The following is a 26271-nucleotide window of genomic DNA, read 5'->3' on the forward strand; positions in this document are numbered from 1 at the left end:
CCCAGTCACGTGGAATGGTGTTTTCATTGGTGTTAGTTGGGGGAGGAGGTTAATGGTTACAGAGCCAGGGCCTGGGCCAACGGGGTCAGGCTCTCCCTGCCCTCAGGTGGGCAGCGGGGGCTCCTGCTATGGTCCGAAGCCCCTCCCCCATTGTGTCCTCTCAGGCAGTTAATAGATAGAATAAATTCCATTTAAAATATATGCATTTCTCTCTGCTTAAAAAATAACATTTACAATTGAAAAGTTAGGACTTGTGGGATCTGTTAAGCCCACTGCCTCCCACCCCTGCTAGCCCTGCCTCTGAGGGAAGGCGGGGGCAGGAGCTGCCTGGGCACCACCGTTGTGTATTTACATGTCCTCTGTACACCTACGGAGAGGGGCCCGGCCAGACACATGCCTCCTCCAGCCTCTCAGGGCCTGGGCAGGATGGTGGGTGGCAAGAGGCATTCCCTTGGCACAACAACTTGGGACACAGGCTGGGGGGTGCAGAGAAAGCACCCCCAGAGCCCCACCCCGGCTTCCTCCCTGAGGAGAGAGCTCTTACCAGGGTCCCTGTCCAGGAGCAGGGCTGTCGGTCAGATCACCCTGGGAGGGGCTTGGCTGAGATGCAGTGGAGGCCCCTCGCTAGTCAGGTTCTGAGAAGCTGGGCTGCCCCACAAGAGCTGCGGTGCCCACAGCCGCTGGCTTGGAGTGGGAAGGGGCCCTGCTAGGAGGGGCGCTTCAGCCTGACCAGACTTTGGCCCATCCCTAGGGTGGCAGGGGCCTCTTTTGTGCTGGGGCAAAGGCAGTGGGCTTTGGCAGGTCACAGTGGGCACTGCTGGAGGGCTCAGTCCAGCATGGCGTCCAGCTGGTCAGCCAGGGCATCGAACATGGTGCTGATGTCATCCAGAATGTGCTTGGTGGAGGCGCTGGGGGCACTGTAGCAAGGGGAAGGATGCGGTCAGATCAGCCACTGGCCTGTACCCCACTGGCCCTGGCGCAGGGAGCTGTCATAGCTCCCAGAGGCTCAGAGAGGCAAGGGACTGGCCAGGCTCATGTGCCTCTTAAATGGCAGCCACCAGGATTCCCTTATCTGGGTGAGTCCAACACCTGGCCTCTTATCCCATTAGTGCCTGCAGTGTCCCCCTCCAATATCCCCATGGTCCCTGGGCAGAGGATGCAGGGAGCGCCATTTCTCCGCAGCCTTCTCTCCCTCCCCATCCGGCCCCCCTCACCCCTCTTGCTCCTCTGTGCCAATGCTCTTCTCTGCGGCTCTCAGTGCAGCTGCCAGGGACGAGCTGGTCTGCTCTAGTCTCTGCTGGGCCTTGCCTGGGCCCACAGTCCCAGTGCTCTCAGGCCGTGGAGGAGGCACCGGGCGGGGGCCGAGCCGGGACGCTAGCTTAGGGCCAGAAAATGCCAGCTGGGTGCAGGCCACCGACACAGGCTTGGGGGCTGTTCCTGCAGAGACAAAATGGTCGGCCTGGGACTTGGCTGAGCCAGACATAACCCTGCCAGCAGTGCCTCTCCCACAGGCCTCCCCTCTTACCTGCTCCGGGCACCTTGAGGAGGGCGGCAGGGGCAGCCAGGAGTTCTGTCTCCCCATTCCACCGACTAGCAGCTGAGCTTTCCAGACCTGGCCCTGGGCAGGGTGGCACCGGAGGCTGCGTGGCGGGGCTGGGAGCAAGGGGGGTTGGAACTCCTTGGGCTGGAAGGCTGCTGGGCTCGGGCTGGGGAGGGCTAGAAGCTAAAGGAGACTCGCCAGGAGTTGGGGAAGGCAGGGGGGCAGCGGAGTCAGGTGTGGCACTGGCCACTCCGAAGGCCAGCAGTGCGGTCTGCAGCGGCTCTCTCTCGCGGCACTTGGGCCTCCGCTTAACAGTGTCTGATTCCGTGAGGTTGAAATCAAGGCCAGGGGGCACGGGTGTCTCTCGGGGCGGGGGGCCAGCGGGCTTCGGGCGCTGTTTGATGGTCAGGTTCCCTTCCTCTGCAAACGGCAGCCCTTCCCCGGAGCTGCCCCGAGATGGGGGCATCCCCTCGGGGCTTGGCTCCTCCTCCTCTGTGTCTGATGCAGGCCCAGCTGGGGCAGGTGGGCCAGTGGGCTCTGAGGGGCCAGCGGGTTCACTCAGTGTTCGCCTTCGGGGCCCTGTGGCCCCTTCCTTGGGCCCTGGGCTCCCATCTAGTGGAGGTGGCTCCGGGCTGGGGCCAGAGACGGAGCTGAGGCGCTTGGGGGTGGGGGCGGGGGGCCTTTGCGCCGGGCCCGCAGGGCGAAGGACTGGCTGCGAGGAGTCCCCCGAGCTGGAGTTGGGGTCACGCTAGGACTGGTCCGGACAAGGGCGCTGCGTCCTGGCCGCCGGGTAAGGGTAGCATAACTGCCCAGGGCGCTGCCCACCGGCCCTTCAGCCTCCCCTTCAGCATCCCCCTCCGTGGGGCCAGGGCGGCTTAGGCTGTGGGACCGGCGTTTAGGTCGAGGCGGGTCTGGGGGAGTGGCAGGGGGCCCGGCCAAATAGGAGAAGGCCCAGGGTGCACCAGGAGGTGGCCCTGGGGCCGGGCTGGAGGGTGAGCCCTGGGGGTACATAAAAACATAGGGTGGGGGTCCTTGGCCAGGAAGTGAGGAACAAAGCTTAGGGGGCCGCTCTGTGCCCTCTGGAAGGTTCCTCTCCTGGGGGTTGCTGGGATCTCCACCGCTGGGCTGTGGGGCAGGCGGTTCCTGTGAGTGGCCAGACCCCCGCGAGCGTGCCCCGATGCTCTCCTGGCTGGGAGAGCGGGCAGGTGGGAGGGGGAGTGGTTCAGGGCCACCCCCTGCCATGGCCGCTTGTAGCTCTGGGCTTAGTTCGCTGCCCTGGAAGGTGAGGAGCCGTGGGCCAGTCGTAGCTGGGCCTTCCCCGTTCTCCAGCCCCTCGATGGCCATCAGCTCCGGACCCTTGGCCAGCCGGCGCCCGCCTTCGCTGAGGGCCTCCCCCTGCAGCAGGCCCCGCCGAAGCTCTGCCAGTCGCTTCACCCCCAGCATGAGCTTCTTCTGATGCCCTGACATGGGGGACGGAAGTGGCAAGGTTAGCTGGGGCTGGGGTTGTCCTGGTCACCGCTGGGTCCCATTCTCTCTCCTCTTGGAGACCCCGGAGGCAGGTGGGGGCCCAGCCGGGCCTCAGGGCAGTCCTTACCGAGCTTGTTGACCCCAATCTCCTGCAGCTCCTCCCAGGTGAGGTCGGCCACCAGCCCCATGGAGTCGTAGCCACTGCTCACCAGCTGCTTGTGGTACTGCGGCAGCCCCAGTGCACACAGCCACTCCAGCAGGTCCGTCTGGAAGAGCGCCGTCCTCAGAACAGCTCCTAGCCAGCCTCCGCCCCCAGCCAGAGGGGAAAAGGCACCGCAAAGCCACAGCTGAGGGTGACAGCACATGCCCCACTCCCCAGTCACCCTTGATAGCTCACTGGGATGTAGCTGGGCAGCCACTCGGCGATGCTGAGCTGAGCGATCTCGGAGGCGATCTTCTTCCTGTGCCCAGGCTTGGTGACCCCGATGGCCGTCAGGTCCTGCCACACAGAGTCTGGCCATCAGGCCCCTCCCCTGCCTGCTGGGCCCTCCCCTGCCTACTGGGCACTGCTTCCCAGATGCAGCACCCACCTCAGGTGTCATGCGGCTGATGGTGGGCACATCATAGCCGGCCTGCAGAAAGTGGGCAGTGTAGCCCTCCAGCTGGAACTCGCTTAGCCAGTTATGAATGGCCTGCGCGTCCTGCAAGGGTGGGGGAAGGCGGCAGAATTAGCAGGAGCTGGACCAAGGCCCCGGCCCCCACCAGGGGCTCAGGGCCTGCCTGAGTGGGGCTTCAGTCCATACAGAGGCCCTTGCATCTCCCCTGCCCTACCCACCCCAAGGCCCACAGTGCACCCCAATGGAGGTCACACCTTCCCCTCCAGCAGCTGCTCTGGCCGCACGTCCTGGGTGAAGATCTGCTCCCCAGAGCGGCAGTTGGTCAGAGGGTGGTGGCTCAGGTTGTCTTCAAGGAAAGAGAAAAATGGAATGGAGAAGTGGCAGGAGGAAGGGGTGCCTACCCTCGGCCTCCTTACCTGCACCTCTCCTAGCCAACCCAGGTCCCCTGACCCTTCCTACCTGCCAGGGACGGTGGGTGGAGTCCTGGCAGCACCTGGTCCTCTCCGGCTGAGGGCAGTGGCTGGAGATAGGGCAGGAGCCAACTCAGCATTTGGGGAACTGGCAGTGGGGGGTGAGCCCTGCCCTGGTCCGTGACCCCACCATCCTACCTGGGCGTTCTCAATCAGGAGGCCAGGGCCGTGGCCGTTAGTGCCCTCAGAGCTCTGCCCGCTGCCGGCACTGCGGATGCTGCCCACGCTGCCCTCGCTGCCCACACTATTCCTGTCACCTGCTGTGGGGAGCAGAAGCCAAAGGGTCAGAGCCCCAAGGGATGCTGCCGACAGCTGACTGGCAGCTTGCCCAGGCCACACGCCCACACAGTGCCCAGCACTGCCCCCCGGGAGCAGGTACCTGGGCTGTCTGGGCTGAGGCCCACCCGAGGGAGCTGGCTGTAGGTAAGAGGGTGCGGGGGTTCTTCGGCAGGAGGCTGTGGTGTTCGGGAGAAGCCTGGGCGCAGGGGGGCGGGTGCGGAGGGGAGGCGGGCTGCAGGGATGCCCACCCGCTTGCTGACCACCTCGACAATGCCTGGGGGGAAGTAGCCTATGCGGTCTGTGCCCCTCTGGCTCTCGTGGATGTGGCCCTTCCAGCGGCCGTCGGGATGCTGTTCCAGCACCTGTGGCCGGGGTGGGGAGTGGGGACGGTCACTCCCAGCACCAGGCAAGTGGCAAACAGTTGTCCCTACAGCTGTGGTCTGGCAACCCTGGTCCAGCTCTTCCCCTACCCCTAAGGAGTTGGCCTCTGATGCCCACACTGGCCCAAGTGCCACCCCTGCTGCCAGCAGCCAGCTCAATCTCCCCCGTGCCTCCAGGGCAAGTCCCAGTGGCAGTCTGTGGTCAAATCCCAGCTCCACTACTTGCTAGCTGTGTGACCTTGGGCAAGTCACTTTAATTTCTCTTGATTTTATTTTGTTTAATTCTCAATTTTGTCATCTCTAAAGAGGAAATGCTAATGGCACGGCCTCCCCTGGCTTTGGGAAGAATTAAATGAGGGTACATATAGAGACCTCAGATCAGAACCTGGTAACATAGCGGGTACCCAGATAAGTAACAGCAATCATTTGTATTTGCAATGCCTGCTTGGGGTCCCTCACCGTGATGACATCCCCTGCCCGGACATTGAGAGCAGTGGGATCGTGGAGGTTCCAGAAATCCTTGAGTGCTCGGACCTTCAGGATCCCTGAGGCCTCTAAGAGAATGGGGCAGGGGACAGGTGTCATCTAAGGGTCCTTAGGGCATCTTTCCACCCCTCATCCCCTTGACAACCCTCCCCCAGGGACGTCCACTCCCCCTCCACATCCTGATACCTACTTGAGCAGCTCCAGAACCCCCTGGGCAGGGTATCCTCCCCCGCACTCACCCCGCAGTAGCTGCTTGATTTCCCGGCTGGCCTGGGAGGTGGTGAACTGATTCACTATGTCCAGTGCCGTCTGGTTATACGTATTCCGGATGTTCACGTCCACACCTCCCTGGGTGCACAGCGTCGCATGAGCACACACTGGGCACTTTGACACCCCTCACCCGATTCTCTCAGCTACCCGGGACATAGGTGCTATTATCATTTTCAGATTTTACACATGAGGAAATAGAAGCTCAGGGACTCAGTCAAGGACAAGCTCAAGTTCACTCAGCTAGTAAGAGGCACATCTGGGGTGCCAATCAGGTTGGTCTGCCCCCGATCCATCCGCACTGCCTCGGCACCATTCAGAAGGAAGTCAGGCCTCTTCCCTGATGCCAATGCAAAAACCATGCTGGAGTCCTCTGTCCCGTACCTCCCCAGCCCAGTTGGGGCACAGGGCAGAGGCTCCATGGACACCTGCGAGGGAGCAGGGGCCCACACCCACCTCCAGGAGCAGCCGCACCACCTCGGTCTTGCCATACAGTGCGGCCTCGTGGAGCGCCGTACCCGTCTTGGTCTGGCGGTTGATCTCGATCCCAGCTCTCAGGAGCTGCCTGCAGTGGACAAGGGGAGTCACGGGGGAGGTGGGGCAGGAGGGGGTGCTGACTGCTGGGGGCCTGGGAGATGGAGAGCCCTGGGGATGAGGGCAGCAGGGGAGGGCACTGAGGGGCACCAATTGTCCCGCAGGCAGGTGAAGAGGAAGCGGGGGGACCCCAAGAGTACCTGATGACTTCCCTGTGGCCATTCTTGGCAGCCAAGTGCAGGGGCGTCGTATAGTTGGGGTCACAAGGGTCCTTGGCCTCGCCCTCCAGCAGTGCCACACATAAGTGGCTGTTCAGTAGTAGTTGGGCCACCTGCAGCACCCAGCGCCCAGTTAGAGCCTCCTCCGGAGACCCTGTAGACGTCTGGGACCCAGCACCCCAAGGCTGCGGGCCTCACCTTGAGTCGGCCAAATTCACAGGCCAGGTCCAGGGGTGTCTTCTTGGCCTTGTTGACCAGGCATGGGTTGGACTGATGTTGGAGGAGCATTTCTGACTGGGGTCGGGGGAGCCAAGTTAGGGGGCCGGGCCTGTCCGGCACCCCACCCCGCCCCACGCCACGCCCCTGTGGGCAGCCTCACGTACCACCTCATAGTGTCCATACTGTGCGGCCAGGTGAAGGGGGATCTGTCCGTCCAGCGAGGCGGCATTGACTGCCGCAGAGGCGCGCAGCAGCAGCCTCACAGGCTCCAGCCGGCCCTGCCAGGCTGCGTAGTGCAGCGGGCGCATGCCTGGCAGGAGGAAAGCGATTCTGAGGGAGGTCCTGGGACGGCCTTGGGGGTGGAGAGGAACTGAGCAGAGGATGGAGCCAGCCCAGCTGGGAGGGCAGAGCCCAAGGGGATGCAATGCTGGCTCCATCTAGGTGTGGTTAGGAAGAGGTCCGTCTTGACAGGGCTGAAGCCAGAGTCCTGCTGTGCCCACCACGGATCATGATGACCCCAGGACAGCAGCAAAACCTCGCTGAGCCTCAACCTACTCATCTGAATAACGGGATGTTAGTACCACTCCCCTGCGCAAGAAGGCTGTGAAGATTAAACAGGGAAAAGCCACTTGCAAGCCCAGAGATGCTGTGCTAACAACTATTAGCATTGCTACGTTGTCATGGGAGCAAGCTCTGGTCCGAGGGTCTGGGTAGGGCCCCTAGCTGCCTGGAGTGGGGGTCAGGGGCACATGGGGGTCTCACCATTGCTGTCCTTGATGTCAACAGTGGCCTGAGCCTCTAGCAGCAAGGCTATGAGCTCCAGGCTGCCCCCCAAAGCAGCATGGTGGAGAGCAGAGAATCTGGTGTGAGAGGACACAAAGTTGGGGTGCTGGTGGGCAGCCCCCACCCCCAAATCCTGGTCTTCCATACCCAAACCTATCCTGGGGCTGGCAGGGATGGGTTACTGACCCCCCCACAACCCCGCCAGCCCTGCCGTGGGAGCGCAGTGGCTGATCCCCCCCACACCCCTCCAGCCCTGCCGCGGGAGCGCAGTGGCTGAGCCCCCCACACCCCGCCAGCCCTGCCGCGGGAGTGCAGTGGCTGAGCCACAGCATGAAAGAGCTCAGTGTCTGTGCTGAGAGGCCCGTTTGTCTCGCCACCACCCCCAAGCTGGCCCAGGGGAGGGGGCCGTGGGAGCAGAAGCCTGAGGGCTCCTACCCTCCAGGGAGAAAAGGGGGCCCCGAAGGAATCTGACCCCAGGAGGCCCCGCATAGAGGCACCAAGGCCCCTCCCCTCACTCAGCGCTAACTCCACAGGCAGTCGGGTGCCCCTCCCTCCAGCCCAGGGACAGGACCCACAGCTCGCAGCAAATACACTTCCAGGGCCAAGTTTGAGAGGGAAAGGGGCCCTGGGCCTCAGGGTCTTTCCTTCAGCCCCGACCCCGGGGCTCTGCAGAGGGAGGGGGCTCCCACTCACCCGTCAGCGTCCTGGTAGTTCACGTTGAGCCTCTTTGTGGAGCCCAGGAGCTCTGGGGGTCAGAGCAGGAGGTGTCAGGGCCATCAGATGACTGCCCTCACCCAGCATCCCTCCCCCCGCCTGTCACAGCCCGGCTGACCTCTTGGCATGCAGGAAAGCACCTGCCCCATGGCCTTTCGCCCGTCCCGTCACCGTGGCTTCCCACCCTGGCCCACCAGCCCAGCAGCCTGAGGGCGGTGAGGGCAGGATGCTGCTGCGGCAGTGGGCTGGCTTCCCCTTGCCCCAGCCCCGCTTGTTTATAGAGCCAAAGGGGGCGGGGGGTGGGACTGGCACGATGTGCCCTCAGTGGACAGGCCCACGGTGTGCATGGTTAGCATTCCTGCCTGAATGGGCCAGGCAGCTGGTCATGTTGTCCCACTGGACCGAGGGGCCGGGGGAGAGAAGGAAAGAGGCACTAGGGATTCAAGGGCAGGCCACGATGCCCAGTCCTGGGGCATCCCCAGGGAAGGTGACATTAGAAAGACCTCTCCCCAACACTGGCTGTGCCAGGCGCCAGCTGTGTGACTGTGACAAGTCATTTAACCTCCCAGGCTCAGTGTCCTCAACCGTGAAATGAGCTGATGAGAACCTGCTCACGGGGGCTGTGAGTACAGTGCCTGACCTTGTCATATGCAAAGACAGGAGCTCTCACCATCCAGCCCTTCTGATGTGTTGGCCAATACCATCCCGATGTTAGGGTGATGGTCCTCCAACAAGAGCAGGCACAGGGCCCGCACTGTCCCCATTGGGATCCCCATGGGTGCTCAGACTGCCCAGGAGTCACTGCTACTGCTGACTCCACACCTACAGGGTCTTAGCTGAGGTGTCCATGCCCTGGACAAGGACTCTGCAGGTTGGTGGCAAGAGGAGCTGGGGCCACCCCCTCTCGGGGCAGGGTTCAGGCAAGTGTGCTCCCTGTGAGAGCCAGGGAACTGGTGGGAGTGGTTCTTGAAGCGCTGGGGAGGGAAGGAAGGCCTGTCATGGGCGGCCCCTGCCTCCTGCTAGAACCCACCCTGCAGGGAAGGAGTGGGCCTGGCTTGGCCAGGCTGGGCAGAGTGCCAAGCGTGCTGGCCCAGGCCTGCCCCCCAGGCTCCGGTGGGCCCCCGAATACCCCAGTAGCCTGGGCAGGACAGGGCTCCATTCCAACAGGGAGGGGAGGGACCAACCTGGCAGTGGGGAGCATGGCACGGGGAGGGAGGGGACAGCTACATTGAGGGCCAAGCTGAAGGACACTGTGCCACAAAGGTAAGGACAGAGCCAGGGAGGGACAAACGCTAAAGGGGCTGTGGCCACTGGGAAGCAACACAGACCTCCATTTTCCTCCAGTCCCCTTGGAAAGTCCTTGTCATACAGAACCATTGGAGGCAGTAGAAAGAAGAGAGGCTCTAGAAGCAGAAGCGCACAGTTCAAATGCTCACTCTGGCTGTGTGACCCTGGCCTGCCACGGTACCTCTCTGAGCCCCAGTGGAGATAATGCGGTCAGCAGGGAAGAGACACAGAGCGCCCTTCAAGCTGCCCACTCTTCCCTTAGCCCTCTTCCTCCAACAGCCTGGACAGTTTGGGATGAGGCAGCTGGGTGGTGGGATACAGTCCCTCCAGGGAGGGGCAGGACAACGTGACAGGCAGGACAGGAACAGGGCAAGGGCCAGGCTGGGTGGCTCCGTTCTTTTCAGAACAATGGCCGGAAAGGCGGTGGGGAAGAGGTTCGGAGTGACCGGGCTGGGGACCCTGGCGAGAGGGCAGAGGGTCTCGGTTCCTGGCAGTGACTCCAGGCACTTCCCCTGCGGCACAACCTTCTTCCCGGGCCTAGTGCTGGGGGTGGAAGGGTGGCTCCTGATTTAGGCTCCCGGGCAGAGGATATGAGCTCAGCCGGCCGCCCCAGCATACCCCATTTCCTCTGGCCAAAGAAGGAGATTGTTCAGAAAAGGGAGTGGTGTGGCGAGGGGTGGGGAGCAGGGCCAGGGCAACTGTACCCCTCTTCTCTCAGCCACCTGCTCCCTGAAGAGGACCTGGGTGGGAGCAGGGAATTGCCCTGATATCAAATGGAGGAGGCTGAGGGAGCACCTCCCGCCTCCCTGTTCTCTCTCTGGATAGCTATAAAGCTCCAGCTAACCCCTGGAAGGAAAAAGGGGAGCCCTGACAACTCCCTTTTAGCAGTTTCCTTTGCCTTCTTGTGATATGGAGCAACAGTCCTCAGCCTCACTTCTGACAACTGCATCAGAATCACTGGGAGAACTTTCTGATTCATAGAGTCCCAGGCCCTCTGTGATGAGTCTGATTTTGAGGAGAGTTCAAGGAGTCTACACTTTTATTTTTATTTATGTATTACTTTCTGAGATAGGGTCTTGCTCTGTTGCCCAGGTTGGAGTGTAGTGGCACGATCTCAGCTCACTGCAGCCTTGACCTCCCCGACTCAAGCGATCCTCCCACCTCAGCCTCCTGAACAGGCAGGACTACAGGTGTGTGCCACAATGCCCAGATCATTTCTTAATTTTTTTGTAGAGATGGCATCTTACTATGTTGCCCAGGCCAGTCTCAAACTCCTAGGCTAACTAGGAGTCCTGGGGGATTCCTTCCTGTGCACTGGGCCAACAGGACTATAGGTGTGTGCCATCATGGCTGGCCCAGTCTGCACTTTTGAAACAATCCCTAGGCCAGCATGGTGGCACTGCCTGTAGTACTAGCCACTCAGGAGGCTGAGGTGGGAGGATGAGGCAGGAGGATCACTAGAGCCCAGGAGTTCAAGGCTGGGCAACATAGCGAGACCCCATCTTTTTCCCTATCTTTTTTTTTTTTTTTTTGAGACAGACTCTTGCTCTGTTGCCCAGGCTGGAGTGCAGTGGTGCAATCTCAGCTCACTGCAACCTCTGCCTCCCAGGTTAAAGCGATCCTCCTGCTTCATCCTCCAGAGTAGCTGGGACTACAGGCATTCGCCACCACACTGAGCTAATTTTTGTATTTTTAGTAGAGACGGGGCTTCACCATGTTGCCCAGGCTGGTCTCGAACTGCTGACATCAAGTGATCTGCCCACCTCAGCCTCCCAAAGTGAGACCCCATCTCTTTAAAAAGAAAAGAACAGAACAATCCCTAGGTAATTCTGATGGGCAGCTGAGTGTGGAGCACAGGGGACAGGGTGCAGCTTTGCCTCTGCTCTGCCATGCTATGGCTGTGTGACTTTAGGCAAGTCACTAACCCTCTCTGAGCATCACTTTCCTTATCTACAGAATGGATATTGAAATACCTATCTCACAGGCAAGCGAGGAAATTATAATATTTCATAGACTATAAGGTTTCAATGTCACCTTGTGATCTCACTTTTGTCACCAGCCTCTCCAGCTTCTTAGAGGACTGGGAGGGGAGGCACAGTGCCAGGGCCTCACAAGGAATACCAAGCCCCAGTCATGCTGTGCCTGCGCCTACAGCCTGCGCAGGGTGAATTCTCCCCTTTGGGACTGAGGGAAGGGACCTCCTTCCCCACAGACGTTTCCCACTGGGCACAAGGGACCTTCTCAGAGCCTAAGAGTCTGGCTCTTCAGTTCCCGCCACCAGCCTTCAAACCCCTCCCTCCTGCCCTCCTTAGGGCCTCACTTTGAGGCCCCAGAGCTGTGAGGCCAGCAGCAGCTTGACCAAGGCCCCACTGGGCAGGTTGCCAAAAACAACACAGAGGTGAGAGAGGAGACAGAGGAGGGGAGTGGCTGCACTGCTGGACCTTAGGGCCCTCCCCTGGGACCTCCTTAGCACCTCCCCAGTGGCACCCACCCTGTGTCCACTTCCCTAGGCACAAAGACTATCCCATGGCTCCACCTCTCCAGGCCCTGCGTCTCCTGCCCCAGTGGGCCAGTGGATGCATGAGGTTAAGGCCCTTCCTCTGGCACCCATACCCCAGGTGTTCAGGTAGCCTGGGGTACTCCTTCCTGTGCACAGGGCCAAGGTGTATCTTGGGGCTAGAGCCCCTGAACTCCAGAGGAGACCCTCCCATCCAGCGAACTCCTCCTGCCTCAGTCTGGTGGCAGGAACCACCTCCTGCTCATGCTGATCTGGGATCTCAAGGTGACAAGTCCAGTGGTCTCTCGGGACAGCCCAGAGAGCTCTCCCTGAAGCCTACATGTCTATTCTCCCTGGGGGGGGTCGCACCACAGAGGGACTCAAGACATGGGGCTCAGGTGTGGCCACTTGTGCATGGAGCCCCCCACAGCCCAGTCAGGTCCCAAGGCTAGGTGAAAACTTCCAGTAAATGAGCTCTGGCCACACCCCACCCCAGGGCAAACATGTCAGGTGAAGAGAAACTTTAGCAAGTTGTTAGAGAGTGTTGAACTTTCTTTAAGCAGTACAACTCCCTTTTTAAAAGCTATCTTGTGGCCTGGTGCGGTGGTTCACGCCTGTAATCCTTTGGGAGGCCGAAGGGGGTGGATCACCTGAGGTCAGGAGTTCGAGACCAGCCTGACGAAGATAGTGAAACCCCGTCTCTAGTAAAAATACAAACATTAGCCAGGCATGGTGTCAGGTGCCTGTAATCCCAGCTACTCAGGAGGCTAAGGCAGAAGAATCGCTTGAACCCGGGAGGCAGAGGCTGCAGTGTGCTGAGATCATGTCACTGCACTCCAGCTTGGGTGAGAAAGCAAGACTCTGTCTCAAAAAAAAAAAAAAAAAAAAAAAAACTATCTTATAGATATCCTCTTAAGACACAAACACAGAGATGCTCTGGTTGGAATGTATGCATTTGAGGTTGGGGGTAGGGATGAAGTTCTGTCTGCTCAGTCTTCTCTAACCCATTGTCAGAAACCTCATGTCTCCAAAGAACACATCAGAAAGATCACCTGCTAGAAGGCAACTCCACGAAGACAGAAATTTAGGTCTGTTTTGTTCACTACTATGGTCAGTGCTCAGAACAGAGCCTGAGCCAGCCATGGTGACTCATGCCTGTAATCCTAGCACTTTGGGAGGCCTAGGTGGGTGGATCACTTGAGGTCTGGAGTTCGAGACCAGTCTGGTCAACATGGTGAAACACCATCTCTACCAAAAATATTTTAAAAAATTAGCTGGGTATGGTTGCACACACCTGTAATCCCAGCTACTGGGGAGGTTGAGGCAGGAGAATGGCTTGAACCCAGAAGGCGGAGGTTCCAGTGAGCCAATATCCTGCCACTGTACTCCAGCCTGGGTGACAAGCAATAGGCACTCAATAACAATGTGAATGAATGTACTTCAACCCTCTCATTTTGCAGCCAAGGAAACTGCAGCCCAGAGAGGTTAAGTGACTTTCGTAAGGACACACAGCAAGGGGGACCCAACTTTCTCTCTGGTTGTCTCACACAGAGGCACTTCTTATTGAGAACAAGACAGTCCACCCTTCTCAAATATGCAGATCACAGTGACCCACCCCTGCCCCCCAAGCCTCTGTGAACTGAGCACTCAGAGGGCCTCAGCAGGATGCTCGTCCCACCCAGTACTCACTTGTCTTTGTGGCCTTGACCTTTGCCACCAGTTTCTGCACACCGGTCACATCTCCATTCTTGACAGCAAGGATCAGGTCCTGTTCACGACCCATCCTGGCTCCTGGGCTGAGCTCTGCGCTCAGGAGTCCAGGGCAAAGGCAGGCAACGGGTCCAAGATGGGGCGTCAGGACGCCATGCCGCAGCCCCTCAGAGGGCTCCCGGTTCCGGGGGAGCAAGTCTGGTATCCCAGGCAGCGGGCTCCTCGTCAGGTGCTGAGGGATATTCCCAAAGATGCTCCGTGAACTGCCACCACACGAAGGCAAGCCGGTCTCTGAGGGGGTGGAGGCTCTGACAATCTGGATGGATATCAGCTTGTGGCTTCTGACAGCTCCGGGATGGGCCAGGACCGGGCACACCAATCTTCCAGGCTTGGCTGGGGAACACTAGTGCCCGCCCAGAGAGAAGCCAGCATTCCCTTGGGCCTCAGGCAGCAGCGGTGCACTGGTCTCAGGGGTCAGGAAAAGGCACAGGGCCTCTGTCCAATGCTGGGCCACAGCCTGCAAGGGTCCCAGAAGTGGAGTGCAGAGAGGATGAGCAGAACAAGACCTCCAGTGAACCCCCAAGCCACCCCGGCTCCCCTCGGAGTCGATGGTGAAGCTAAGCCACTCGAAGTGCAGAGGAAGCTGCTGTGCATGAGAGGAGTATTGGTGGGGGGGAGGTGGCATTCTGGGAGGGGGAGGCTGAGTCACTGGGGCCCCAGGGCACCTGGCAGTACCTCAACCTTCGGCAGGAGGGGCCCTGGCAGCATGACATACTGGGGCAGGCCGGGCCAGCAGCCTGTTCTCCACAGCCCGAGGCTCCGACACCCACAGACAACTGGCGGGCCAGGAGGGTCAGGCACAGGCAGGCGGGCAAGGGTCACTCCCTGTCAAAGGCACCAGCCCCCAGATTCCTCCCTACGGAGGCTTCAAGGCTTCACTTTAATGGCTGGATGCCCTAGCCCTAGGGCTCTTTGTGAATGGAGGGCATGAAGTGCTTCTGGCCCCCCATTTCTGGGGGCTCTGCCTGCCAGAGAGGGAAGCTGCACAGCACCTGTTGCTGACCCGTCCTCGCCCCTTGTGTCGGGTGGAGGAGCAGCTGGGCAGAGAACAGACAGACACTGCTGACAAACTGGGCTCCCAAGCCCCCCAAGCCTGAACCTGAAGCCCAGACCCTGGACTCCACTGCAGAGAAGCTTACGTCAGTTTCTCGGTGGCCGCGAATTTACTGCCAGAGTCTTGTGGCATGAGATCCGCGCAGGCCTGGGGCCCTGGCCGGGAACCCCTCACTCCCCAAACGTCCCAAGCCCAACCCAGGGACACTCCCACGCGGAGCCCGCGGCCGACACGGGCGGAGGACGCCCTTGGCAGTGCCTGGGGTCGGGCTGGCTCCCCCGCCCCCCGGAATGTCCCTCCAGCGCCGCGCAACCCCCCAGTCCAGCCCAGCCCAGGCCCACCGGGGAACAAAGCGGCGGGAGAAGAACCAAGTGCCCGAGGTATAAACGCGGAGGATGGAAAAAGGGGCGCGAGGAGGACGGAAGGAGCGAGGAGATGGAGGCGCCCGCCGATCCCGCAAGAAAAGTTAGTTTGCGCCCGCCCCCATGGGCACTGACCTCCAGCGCGGGCCCGGCAGCCTCACCTCTCCCGGCCGCCCGCCTGGGTCCGGCTGGCCCTGCTCGGTCCCTGGCACTCAGGACGGTGGCTCCCACTCCCCCCCGCCCCCCTTTCTCCTTCTCCTTTTCCAAGGCCGGCTCGGCGCCTCCCGCAGGAAATCCCGCCCCTCCCCCCTCCCTCCCGCCGGATCGGGAACGGAGGGATCGTCCCGGCCGCGCAGTCAGGCTGTCAGTCAGCACCGGCGGCTCCGCCCCCATCCGCGCCAGATCCCGCCCCAACTCGCGCCCGCCCGGACCGGGGACGCTGACCGAATCAGCGCATGCGCCCAGGTGAAACGGAGGGGCGGGGGGCGGGGGGCGGGGGGCAGAGGTGACCTGGGGCCCTGGACTTAGACCCAAGGGCGAGACACCCTGGGTGTGACTGGTGGGAGAGAAGACGTAAGGTGAAGGGGGTTGGCAACCAAGACGCGGGACCCCACTTGCAGTAACCCCTGCCCGCGGCCGGCGTCGCCCACCCGTAGCCGCTGGCCGGTCAATGGCACCACCTAGCGGACGGCACCAGAGCGGCCCGCAGGGGCGGCGCGGGGACTCCAGCCTCGAGGAGGCGCTAGTGCCGGGCGGAGGTGGCGCTTCAGCACCGTCGTGGGCCGGACAGCGCCTCTCGCCCCAGGCCCTCGAAACCCAGCTTCGGAGCCCCGCCGTAGGGACCGGACGGAAGAGACCGAAGGAACGGCGAACCTCCCCGGACCGTTCCTGACAGTTCCCGGGTGGCCTTCGGCCTGCAAAGTCGGAATTTGCACACCCTCCGCTCGCCCTTCCTTCCTTGCCCAGCCCGGGCGGTGGGAACTAAGCAGCGCGGGGCGGCGGAGGGGCGGTCACACGTGTGACCATTCGCACTGCACTCCAGCCCCCGGCTGCTCAGGCTTTACTGGAGAGAAGCCCCGAGGAGGGCTGGGGGCAAAAGAGGGGGCTCCTGCATCTCCAGCAACCTGCGGGCTTGAGCTCCCAGACCCGGCGTCGGGGCGAGCGCCTCCGGGCGGGCGCTAGGACCCGGGACCGTCAGGAGGGCGCAGAGCGGGCTGGGGCGGTGCAGGGGGCGGGGCTGTCGCGGGAGGGTAGATCGGCGGGCGCTAGGACAGCGCGGAGCTCCGGCGGCGGGCGGGGCGTGGCGGCGCGCGTATAGGCAGGCGGCGGCGGGATGGAGTCCGAGCCCGAGCCCGCGGCCGTGGAGGTTCCCGCTGGGCGCGTGCTCAGGTGCGGCGCGGCCTGGCCGGAGGGGTTGTGGGAGGCGCGGGGCCAGCGCGGGTAGGGAAACCGGGCCCGGCGGCCCCCGATGCGCGGCGCTGACCCCGCGTCCTCTTCTCCCCCAGCGCCCGGGAGCTCTTCGCCGCCCGCTCGCGGTCGCAGAAGCTGCCCCAGCGCTCGCATGGCCCCAAGGACTTTCTGCCCGACGGCTCGGCGACTCAGGCCGAGCGGCTGCGCCGGTGCCGGGAAGAGCTCTGGCAGCTGCTGGCCGAGCAGCGCGTGGAGCGCCTGTGAGAGGGGCGGGCCCGGGGGTGAGGGAACCGGGGGCAAGGCGGGCCGCCGGGCCTCGCGAGTGGACTGACGCAGACCCCTTCCCACTCCTCGCCAGGGGCAGCTTGGTGGCTGCCGAGTGGAGGCCGGAAGAGGGCTTCGTGGAGCTGAAGTCTCCTGCGGTGAGCGGCGGGCTCGGGGGCAGGGGACCGCCCTCCCTGCCCTCGTCCCTCCCTTGTGACGCTTGCTCTGGGCCCCACACAGGGCAAGTTCTGGCAGACCATGGGCTTTTCAGAGCAGGGCCGGCAGCGGCTTCACCCGGAAGAGGCCTTGTATCTGCTGGAGTGTGTGAGTGGGACCCGGGAGGTGGGGAAGGAGTTGGGACCAAAGAACGGGAAGGACACGTTTTATCGGAGAAAAAGCACACACAACCCGGTCTTTCGAGAACTGATAACCGAACTTCTAGAGCAGGAGGTAGTACGTTACAGGGAGCAGGGATTCCAGTCCAAGTTAGTGATGCTGCCCCACTTTCCTGGTTGGTCACATTCTTGATGCGCTGCTGAGAGGGGGAGGGGGAGGTATCAGAGCTGGGAAGTTGCCCCATCTCTTTGAGGCACTGCCGTGAGGGCTCATAAGCTGAGCTGTTGGCCCCACTTCCAGGGCTCCATCCACCTTTTCCACCAAGACCTGCCACTGTCTATCCAGGAAGCTTACCAGCTGCTGCTGACGGACGACACTGTGACCTTCCTGCAGTACCAGGTATCTGCCACCACCCTGCCCCCGGGAGCCACCCATCCACTGAATCAATGAGTATTGACAAGCACCCATAAGATGCCAGGCACAGTGTCACGTGCTGGGGCTGCAGGGCAGACGAGGGCTGTGCTGTCACGAGGCTTACATTGTGGTGGAGGTCTGTTGGCTTCGCACAGAACCCAGGGCTGGAGAAGATAAGGTGGGGGAGGAGAATTCAAAGAGACTGGGCTGTTCATTCAGGTGAGAGAAGCTAGGGGCATGTCCCAGGTTGGGGGTGGGTAGGGTTGCAGTGAGTGAAAAATAGGTGAATCTCAGAAATATTTTGAAGAAAGAATGGATAAGACTTTGCCAATGGATTGGATGTCAGGATTAAGGAGAGAGAAGAACCCAGGATTACCGCCGGTGATTTGGGTATGCGCCAGTGGATGAAGGGTGGGAAGAATGAAGAGGAGCAGATTTGGGAGGATGAAAGCAGTCAAAAGAACTCTGCTTCCGATAAGTTAATTTTGAGGAGCTTCTTGGACATGCAAGTGAGTGTCAAGCAGACAGACAATTGGACTCCCAAGTCTGGAGTGTGGGGAGAGGTCAAGACTAGATGTAATATGGGTACCATGAGCACATGGATGGTATTTAAACTACGGGGCTGTATGGGAGTGTCATCAGAGTAGAGGGCTGGGTCTGAGGCCTGGGGCTTTCTGAGTAGGTTAGGGGGCAGATAAGAAGCAGAAACAGACTGAGGAGTGTCTGATGATGCAGGAGAAAAACCAAAGTCGCATCACAGAAGCCAAAAGACGGTCTTTCAAGGAGGAAGTGGTTGGCTGTGCTGAAGCCTGCTGAGAGATCAAGCAGGACGGGGGACTTCTTGTCTGTGTCCCTCTGATATGAACGCAGGGACACAAGGTTGAACATGTGGCTCCTTACCAGAAACTTCCCACCTGCATCGGTGGAGGTATGGGGCTGGAGAGATGCCCACCACCTTCTGCCATCGTTTTATTCACATGGTGATCGGCAGCTTCACTCTCGTGAGCTTTGTGTCAAAATACTCAAGTATTTCAGGGCATGGTGGTTTTCTGGTTTCATGGCTATCAGTTTTTTGGGATTTGGCTAAATGTCATTTGTGCTGAGTAAGGTAAGCGGGAGGACAGGAGTTCAGAGCCTGAGATCTTTAGGGACGGTGTTCATAATGGAGCATGGTCCAACCTTAGTCACAGGGTTTAGAATCTGGGGGTGTACAGGAGGGGCAGAAAGGGCTGTGGGGATGGCCTATGTCTGGAGAAACCATTTGGTGTTTTCAAGAGTGGCCATCTGAGCTTTCCTTTTTTTTTTTCTTTTGAGGTCTTCAGCCACCTGAAGAGATTGGGTTATGTGGTTCGACGATTCCAACCAAGGTAAATCCCCTTCCTGTTTCCTTTCCACATATTCTAGTCCTGGGACCTGGCTGACTAGTCCTGGGTAGAAAATGGCCTCTCCTTACCTGGAACCCTTGGCTGCAGTGCAGCTCCTGGGGCACAGATGGGGGGCCTCTGCTGGAAGTGTTCTGAGAGAGGCAGGTTGGGAGGAATCCAGGTCATTTCGTTTTATTCTGGGTTATGAAATCGAGCCCCCTCTTCAGATGACTTGCGCCTGCAGCTGAGTGTGTGAGTACTGAGAGGCAGGATTCGAACAGTGCCTGGCATTTAGTAGGTGCGCAGGCAGATACGTAGAGTGTATGCTTAAATGAAGGACTGGGTGAGGAATTCACCATTGGTAGGGTTTCACATTTTTTATGCCAGGTTAAATGTTTTTTCCTTCAACACTTTAGTAGTCCAGCATTGGTAAGAGGCAGAGATCTTCAGACTTGGAATGGAAACAGGTATAGCTTTTGCAGTTACAGTATGTCATAAAAGCTTTAAAGCCACATATTTTCTTTTCTTTTTTTTTTTTTTTTTTTTTTTGAGACAGAGTCTCACTCTGTTGCCCAGGCTGTAGTGCAGTGGCGTGATCTCAGCTCACTGCAGCCTCTGCCTCCTGGGTTCAAACAATTTTCCTGTCTCGGCCTCCTGAGTAGCTGGGATTACAGGCGTGCGCCACCATGCCTGACTAAATTTTTTTTTAAATTTTTAGTTCAGATGGGGTTTCACCGTGTTGCCCAGGCTGGTCTCAAACTCCTTACCTCAAGTGATCCTCCTGTCTCAGCCTCCCAAAGTGCTGGGATTACAGGCATGAGCCACCATGCCCAGCTCTACATCTTCTCTTTTCTGAAAGTGGAACCTAAGGAAAGAATCGTGGATGTGTATAGTGGTTCACCTGTGAGAATGATCAACAATACTTATTATTTGCTGGGGGCCAGGCCCTGTACACATCGCTGAGAACAGAAGAGCAAAATCACTGCCCTCACAGAGCTTGGATTTAGTGAGGAGTCACACAGAACACCCTCACTGTGCAAAATCGGTGTACTTGCAAAGAAGAGTTGAACAGGAGATAGGCTCACACAAATGAGAGGTTATCCCTTAGAGCAGCTCTGTCCAATCTGTAGTGATGGAAATGTTCTGTGTTGGCTGGGCACGGTGACTCACGCGTGTAATCCCAGCACTTTGGGAGGCCGAGGCGGGCGGATCACGAGGTCAGGAGTTCAAGACTCACCTGGCCAAGATAGTGAAAACCCATCTCGACTAAAAAAACAAAAATTAGCTGAGCGTGGTGGCGGGTACCTGTAGTCCCAGCTACTCTGGAGGCAGAGGCAGAGAACTGCTTGAACCCAGGAGGCGGAGGTTGCAGTGAGCTGAGATTGCGCCACTGCACTCCAGCCTGGGTGACAGAGCGAGACTGTCTCAAAAAAAAAAAACAAGAAAATGTTCTGTGTCTGTGATGTCTAATACATGGGGCTAGAGCAACTGACTGTGGGACTGAATGTTTAATTTCATTTAATTTAAATGTATTTAAATCTAAGTTAAGGCCAGGCATGGTGGCTCATGCCTGTAATCCCAGCACTTTGGGAGACCGAGGTGGGCAGATCACAAGGTCAGGAGATCAAGACCACAGTGAAACCCCGTTTCTACTAAAAAAAAAAAATACAAAAAATTAGCCGGGCACAGTGGCGGGCGCCTGTAGTCCCAGCTACTCAGGAGGCTGAGGCAGGAAAATGGCATGAACCCGGGAGGTGGAGCTTGCAGTGAGCCAAGATCGCGCCAGTGCACTCCAGCCTGGGTGACAGAGCGAGACTCTCAAAAAAAAAAAAAAAGAAAATGTTCTGTATCTATGAAGTCTAATACATAGGGCTAGAGCAACTGTAGCACTGAATGTTTAATTTCATTTAATTTAAATCTAACTTAAATAGGCTGGGTGTGGTGGCTCACACCTGTAATCCCAGCATTTTGGGAGGCTGAAGTGGGCAGATCACCTAAGCTCAGGAGTTTGACACCAGCCTGGACAGCATGCTGAAACCCTGTCTCTACTAACATACAAAAAAAAAAAAAAAATCAGCCGGGTGTGGTGGCAGGCGCCTATAGTCCCAGCTATTCAGGAGGCTGAGACACAATAATTGCTTGAACCCGGGCGGCGGAGGTTGCAGTGAGCTCAGATCTTGCCAGTGCACTCCAGCCTGGGCGAAAAAGTGAAACTCTATCTCAAAAAAAAAAAAAAGCAAACTTAAGTAGCCACCTGTTGCTAGTGGCTCCTGTATTGAACAGCATAGCCTTAGAGCCTTACTTCACAGCAGGGAGGCCAGGTGCAGTGGCTCACACCTGTAATCCCAGCACTTTAGGAGGCCCAGGTGGGCAGATCACGAGGTCAAGAGATCAAGACCATCCTGGCCAACATGGTGAAACCTCGTCTCTACTAAAAATACAAAAATTAGCTGGGCATGGTGGCACGCACCTGTAGTCCCAGCTACTTGGGAGGCTGAGGCAGAAGAATTGCTTGTACCCGGGAGGTGGAGGTTGCAGTGAGCCAAGATCGCGCTGCTGCACTCCAGCCTGGCGACGAAATGAGACTCTGTCTCAAAAAAAAAACAACAAAATTCACAGCAGGGAAGAATGCTGCAGTGTCAGGGGGCTGTGTCAACAATATATTATTGAGTGAAAAAAATCACAAAGCAGTATGCTAGTATAATGCCATTTTGGTTAGGAAAAAACATACAGAGAGATTATTCAGTGTGTACATAAAAGAAAGAAAAATGTTAACAACAGTTATCCAAAGTTTTTATTTTTCTGTATTTTCCAAGTTTGCTAGCTCCTCTGGGCCATTGCCTAGGCAGAGGCACATGGCTGGGCCCCTGTGGCTGGCTGGGCCTGTACTCCTCATGCAGGTCTGCTTAGGGCCTTAGCCCTTGAGTGTGCCTCCGATCCTGGCCCCACTGACTGTCCCCTTGGCCCATTTCCTTACACATCCCACCAGATCCCCAGGCTGAGGAGGTGGGTCAGCGGCCCACCCACTGTTCTCACCCCGCAGCTCTGTCCTGTCCCCATATGAGAGGCAGCTTAACCTGGATGCCAGCGTGCAGCACTTGGAGGATGGAGATGGCAAGAGAAAGAGGAGCAGCTCCAGCCCTTGGTAACGCCCACATCAGGGTTGCCCCCCAGGGAGTGCTAATTAATGTCTGGGACCTTGGAAAATGCACAGGCTTTCTAACAACTAGGCTTGGGCAACTCCCACGCAGGCTCAGGGAGACACTAGGGGACCTGCTTTCAGCTCCCATGGGACGTGTGCACCTTAGCAACCAGGGGCAGATGTGCTGCTTTTCCCCCACGTCCCTCAGGTCCATTAATAAGAAGGCCAAGGCCCTGGACAACTCCCTGCAACCCAAGAGTCTGGCAGCCTCCAGCCCACCTCCCTGCAGCCAGCCCAGCCAATGCCCAGAGGAGAAACCCCAGGAGTCAAGCCCCATAAAGGGCCCAGGGGGCCCCTTTAAGCTTCTGGGGTCCCTGGGGCCCAGCCCTGGCCCGGCCAGGGAGGGGGTGGGGTGCAGCTGGGAGAGTGGCAGAGCCGAGAACCGAGTCACGGGGGCCGGTAAGCTGCGCTGGAACTTCGAGCAGATCTCATTCCCCAACATGGCTTCAGACAGCCGCCACACCCTCCTGCGCGCCCCAGCCCCAGAACTGCTCCCGGCCAACGTGGCTGGGCGGGAGACAGATGCTGAGTCCTGGTGCCAGAAGCTGAACCAGCGCAAGGAGAAGCTCTCCAGGCGGGAACGGGAGCACCACGTGGAGGCCGCGCGGTTCCGGGAAGATGTCAATGCTGATCCCGAGGTGCAGAGCTGTTCCAGCTGGCGGGAGTACAAGGAGCTGCTGCAGCGGCGGCACCTGCAGAGGAGCCAGAGCCGGGCCCCTCACCTGTGGGGCCAGTCCGTCACCCCCCTGCTGAGTCCCAGCCAGGCCAGCTCCCCAGGTACCCCCTCAGCCTGCCACATCCTCGAGGGCCACTGGCAGCTGAGGAATCACAGGACTTTGAAAAGGGCATGGATGAACCGGGATGGATTGAGGCTTAAGAAAGATGTGGGAGGAGGGAGTCGACCCACAAGGACGGTCAGTTCTCCCGCGGCTGCAGCAGGGCCTGTGTGGGAATGCTTAGAGATGGTGAGTCAGGAGAGGTAAGGAGGGGTGGAAACTATAACCATATCCTTAAAATCATAAACAACATGCATGTGGATGGCTCTGCCACCAACTAGCTGTGATCGCAACCTGTTAGATGGAAAAAGGAGGTGCCTTCTTGGCCAAGTGAAAGAAAGGCTTGCTGTCTGCTCTAAGCACAGGGAACCAATGGGCAAGAATAAGCTCAATGTGTTAACGGATCCCAAATTACTTAAAGCCTTCATGGGAACGCGGTAGATTGTAGGTAACTAGATAGGGTTGCCAGATCAGTTCAATTTGACTTTCAATATAAATCTAATTTTTCAGTATCAGTATGTTCCAAAAATTGCATGGGATATGCTTATACTAAAAAAAAAAAAAAAATGTTGCTAGGCTGGACACGGCTCATGCCTGTAATCCCAGCACTTTGGGAGGCCAAGGTGGGCAGATCACCTTGCCCACCTGAGGTCAGGTGTTCGAGACCAACCTGGCCAACATGGTGAAAACCTGTCTCTACTAAAAATACAAAAATTAGCCAGGTGTGGTGGTGCAAACCTGTAATCCCAGCTACTCAGGAGGCTGAGGCAGGAGAATTGCTTGAACCTGGGAGGCGGAGGTCACAGTGAGTCAAGATCATGCCACTATACTCCAGCCTGGGTGACAGAGTGAGACTCTTGTTTTAAAAAAAAAAAAAGTTGCTAAATCTGGCCATCCTAGATGGCAGACTGAGAAATGTGACTCCCCTCCCAGTACCTTGTTTTCTCTGTCCTTGTAGCCGTGGTCCTTCAGCATATTTCTGTGCTGCAGACAACACGTCTTGCTGATGGAGGTGCCCAGTAAGTTTCCAAGCAGTGCCATCTCTGTAGTACCTTGGCCGCCAGGAGTTGGTGGTTAGGATTTGGCTCCTGAAAACTGTTCCAGGGATCCCTACCCCTACGCCTAGCTCTGAGCAATAACTACAGTTCATGTGTGTCTGGGGAAGAGGAAGAACAACCAGTGGGTTAGCCCAAGGGTTCAGAGTCCCCAACCCTCAAGTGGCACCTCTGTGAGGCTGCTTCCTGGCACTGATGGAGGGAAAGGGTGGGATGGAAGAGAAAGGTTGGGGAGAAAAGTTCATGTCATAACGTTTCGCGTTGTATTGTTAGGCTGCTGGAGAAGTCTGGGGGCTTGGAAATCAGCTTTGATGTTTACCAGGCTGACGCTGTGGCCACATTCCGAAAGAATAACCCTGGCAAACCCTATGCCCGGATGTGCATTAGTGGGTACGCAGTGAGCCAGCATTGCCCCTCCCGCAGCTGCTGCCAGTTCTCCTGTGAACCAAGTGGGACTCCTCTGTACTCCCCTGGCCAGTGTGCCAGTCTCTGAGAGGAACCTGAGGTCCAGAGAGGCTAAGTGACCTACACAAGGCCACACAGCCAGTTTGTGCTGCCCTACTCTGAGCTCCTCGTTGCTGGCATTTTAGGGTAGTCTCTCTCCAATGCCATTTTAGTCTAAGACTCACCCAGCAGAAGGGATGTAGATTGTGGGAATTTACAGGCTAAGAGTGGTGAGCACCTTCCTCTTCTTAGCACCTCCCCAACCAGGGCTCTGGGGCCCTCTTCATTAGAGTCCTGTGTTTTGCAGACAGAATAGCTCATGGACCAGAATTCTTGCACCCCAACTCCTTCCGTAGAACCTCTTCTCTGGGAGCCGTAGAGCTTAGGAGTGGGCTATGGCCGGGTCTCACTCTAACCTTTTGTCCCTGCAGATTTGATGAGCCTGTCCCAGACCTCTGCAGCCTCAAGCGGTTGTCTTACCAGAGTGGGGATGTCCCTCTGATCTTTGCTCTGGTGGATCATGGTGACATCTCCTTCTACAGCTTCAGGGACTTCACGTTGCCCCAGGATGTGGAGCACTGACCTCACGGCTCTGCAGGGGATAGAGCTCGCTCCAGGGGACCGGGACTGTCTGTTCTCAGGGACCATCTCGGCTGCCTCCCGTACCGACTCTAACCTGTAGCTTCCGGGGCCAGTATGGGCCTTGGCCCTGGGTGTCTGATACTCACAGAGTAAAACTGTGACCCTCTCCCCTTCCCTGCTGTCTTGCAGTGACCCCTCTGGAACTCAGGACTCGATTTTAAGGACCCGGGTGGTGGGGCAGAAGAGAGGACTCTGTGCCTTTAACGAGAGGGTGCCTGCTTCGTGCCATAAAGCCAAAGCCATTAAAAATAGATTTCTTTTCTGCTGTTTCTGTATGTACTGGGTAAACCCCTCTCGCCCCCGTCCCGTTGTCAGTGGAACTGCCCCCAGCCCCTCACCCCTGCTTTGCCCACTCAAGGAGATCCGCTTCTTCTGGTGCGGGATCTAAGAGTGAGAGAAGCCCGCGGGAGGGCAGGAACGCGACCTCGAACCTTTTGAGCCTTTCCCGGGCCTGCGTCGGAGCGGATGGGGAGTTACAGGGTTTCCTGAAGGGAGGAGGGAGGATGGCGCGCCGTCGGCCCTCCTTGGGCGCAGCGGGGTGCGGGTGGCGAGAGGCGCCACCTGCAGTTGGGCGGTGGTGCGCGCTGCAACCCCGGCCTCCGCGCCCTTTCCGCTCCCGCTTCTCGTCGCTCCAACCTCCTCCCTCGCTTTTGCTAAAAATTCCACCCGCTGTTGCAGACCCTCTGGCCGACACGGAGGAGGTGGGCTTCCCCTCCGCCCCGCCCGGAGAAAAGGCGTCTAGCCGCGACGTCCCGGTCCCCACACCACCCCTCTTGTGGGGCTAGAAACGCGGCCCTGCGTCCCCCGGTCACCCTGTCTGGGCTGGGCTCTAGCAGAGGAGCTGGCCCGGATCCGCCCCTCCCTCGGCAGCTCCGGGGAGTTGGAGGGACGTCTCCCCTGGAGTCTGGGAGGTGGCCCGGGACCGCGGGCGTTCCGGGAACTATTTCCGCTTGCGGGAGGCGGCGGGACACTGGGTGCGGCGCGCCGTTCTGCGTCCAGGTGCTCGCAGGTGAGGCCGGGGCGGGCCCGCGGAGTCCCGAGCCAGTTCGCGAGGCCCCGCCCCGCGCTCCCCGGGGCCGCGGATTGGCCGGAACGCATCCCCCACCCCCGAGAGTGCCCCCGCCCCAGCGGCGCCGAGCTGGGGGCCGGGCCGGGGGCGGGGCGCTGGGCCCCTGCAGGCTCGCCCTTTATGTAAATAGCGCGGCTCCGCCCCAGGCTCGCCGCGCCGGAGGTGAGCAGGAAGGAGACGGCCGCCCAGCAGCCCGTGGGCAGGCGCGGCGGAGCGAGCGGGGCCGGCAGCAGGCGCCGAGGGAGGCCGAGGCCTCGGGCGGGGGCCGGCCCGGGGTTCCAGGTGAGGTGCGCGCGGGACTGGCCCCGCCGGCTCAGTCCCCTCGGGAGTCCCACCGGGGGCGGGGAGGCC

The 26271-nt window shown here is 59.1% G+C and overlaps 3 protein-coding genes across 7 annotated transcripts in view; 2 read left to right on the forward strand and 1 right to left on the reverse strand.

Annotated features, from left to right (window-relative positions):
• Positions 1 to 5: 5 nt before the first annotated feature.
• On the reverse strand, positions 6 to 15249 carry CASKIN2 (CASK interacting protein 2). The gene is given in 21 exon segments (XM_033182174.1): positions 6 to 917; positions 1215 to 1437; positions 1526 to 2200; positions 2203 to 3000; positions 3135 to 3273; positions 3405 to 3506; positions 3598 to 3708; positions 3879 to 3970; positions 4084 to 4144; positions 4233 to 4354; positions 4474 to 4735; positions 5213 to 5307; positions 5479 to 5587; positions 5963 to 6071; positions 6241 to 6371; positions 6457 to 6552; positions 6642 to 6787; positions 7240 to 7337; positions 7954 to 8005; positions 13448 to 13985; positions 15080 to 15249. Coding segments are annotated over 20 exon segments (3606 nt in total). The 5' UTR covers positions 13542 to 13985; positions 15080 to 15249; the 3' UTR covers positions 6 to 826.
• Positions 15250 to 16172: 923 nt separating this feature from the next.
• Positions 16173 to 25116, forward strand: TSEN54 (tRNA splicing endonuclease subunit 54). Of its 5 annotated transcripts, none has more exons than XM_033182184.1 (11): positions 16173 to 16333; positions 16450 to 16614; positions 16713 to 16776; positions 16859 to 16942; positions 17255 to 17353; positions 18683 to 18735; positions 21776 to 21877; positions 22083 to 22899; positions 23669 to 23729; positions 24039 to 24155; positions 24641 to 25116. In XM_033182184.1, the coding sequence occupies exons 1-11, from the start codon at positions 16278 to 16280 to the stop codon at positions 24709 to 24711; spliced, it is 1689 nt and encodes a 562-aa protein (XP_033038075.1). In that variant the 5' UTR covers positions 16173 to 16277; the 3' UTR covers positions 24712 to 25116. The 5 variants fall into 5 exon arrangements, with proteins under 5 accessions (XP_033038075.1, XP_033038076.1, XP_033038077.1 ...); XM_033182185.1 differs by having other exon boundaries at positions 22083 to 22711; XM_033182186.1 differs by lacking the exon at positions 23669 to 23729 and having other exon boundaries at positions 22083 to 22711.
• Positions 25117 to 26045: 929 nt separating this feature from the next.
• Positions 26046 to 26271, forward strand: part of LLGL2 (LLGL scribble cell polarity complex component 2) — a 51723-nt gene continuing 51497 nt past the window's right edge. Inside the window, exon 1 of the mRNA XM_033182178.1 lies at positions 26046 to 26202. The gene's annotated coding sequence lies outside the window, so the exon portion shown is untranslated. The remainder of the gene's footprint in view (positions 26203 to 26271) is intronic.

The sequence above is a fragment of the Trachypithecus francoisi genome, unplaced genomic scaffold (assembly GCF_009764315.1).
Source record: "Trachypithecus francoisi isolate TF-2019V2 unplaced genomic scaffold, Tfra_2.0 Lachesis_group20, whole genome shotgun sequence".
In the NCBI taxonomy this organism is placed as follows: Eukaryota; Metazoa; Chordata; class Mammalia; order Primates; family Cercopithecidae; genus Trachypithecus; species Trachypithecus francoisi.

What these genes read in the sequence shown, in the direction of transcription:
- TSEN54 (XM_033182184.1), top strand. Translation starts at nt 16,278, where the DNA reads ATGGAGTCCGAGCCCGAGCCCGCGGCCGTGGAGGTTCCCGCTGGGCGC. An exon ending in TGGAGCTGAAGTCTCCTGCG is followed by an intron (nt 16,777 to 16,858) that starts GTGAGCGGCGGG and finishes GGCCCCACACAG; the next exon opens with GGCAAGTTCTGGCAGACCAT. An exon ending in TGTGGGAATGCTTAGAGATG is followed by an intron (nt 22,900 to 23,668) that starts GTGAGTCAGGAG and finishes CTGTCCTTGTAG; the next exon opens with CCGTGGTCCTTCAGCATATT.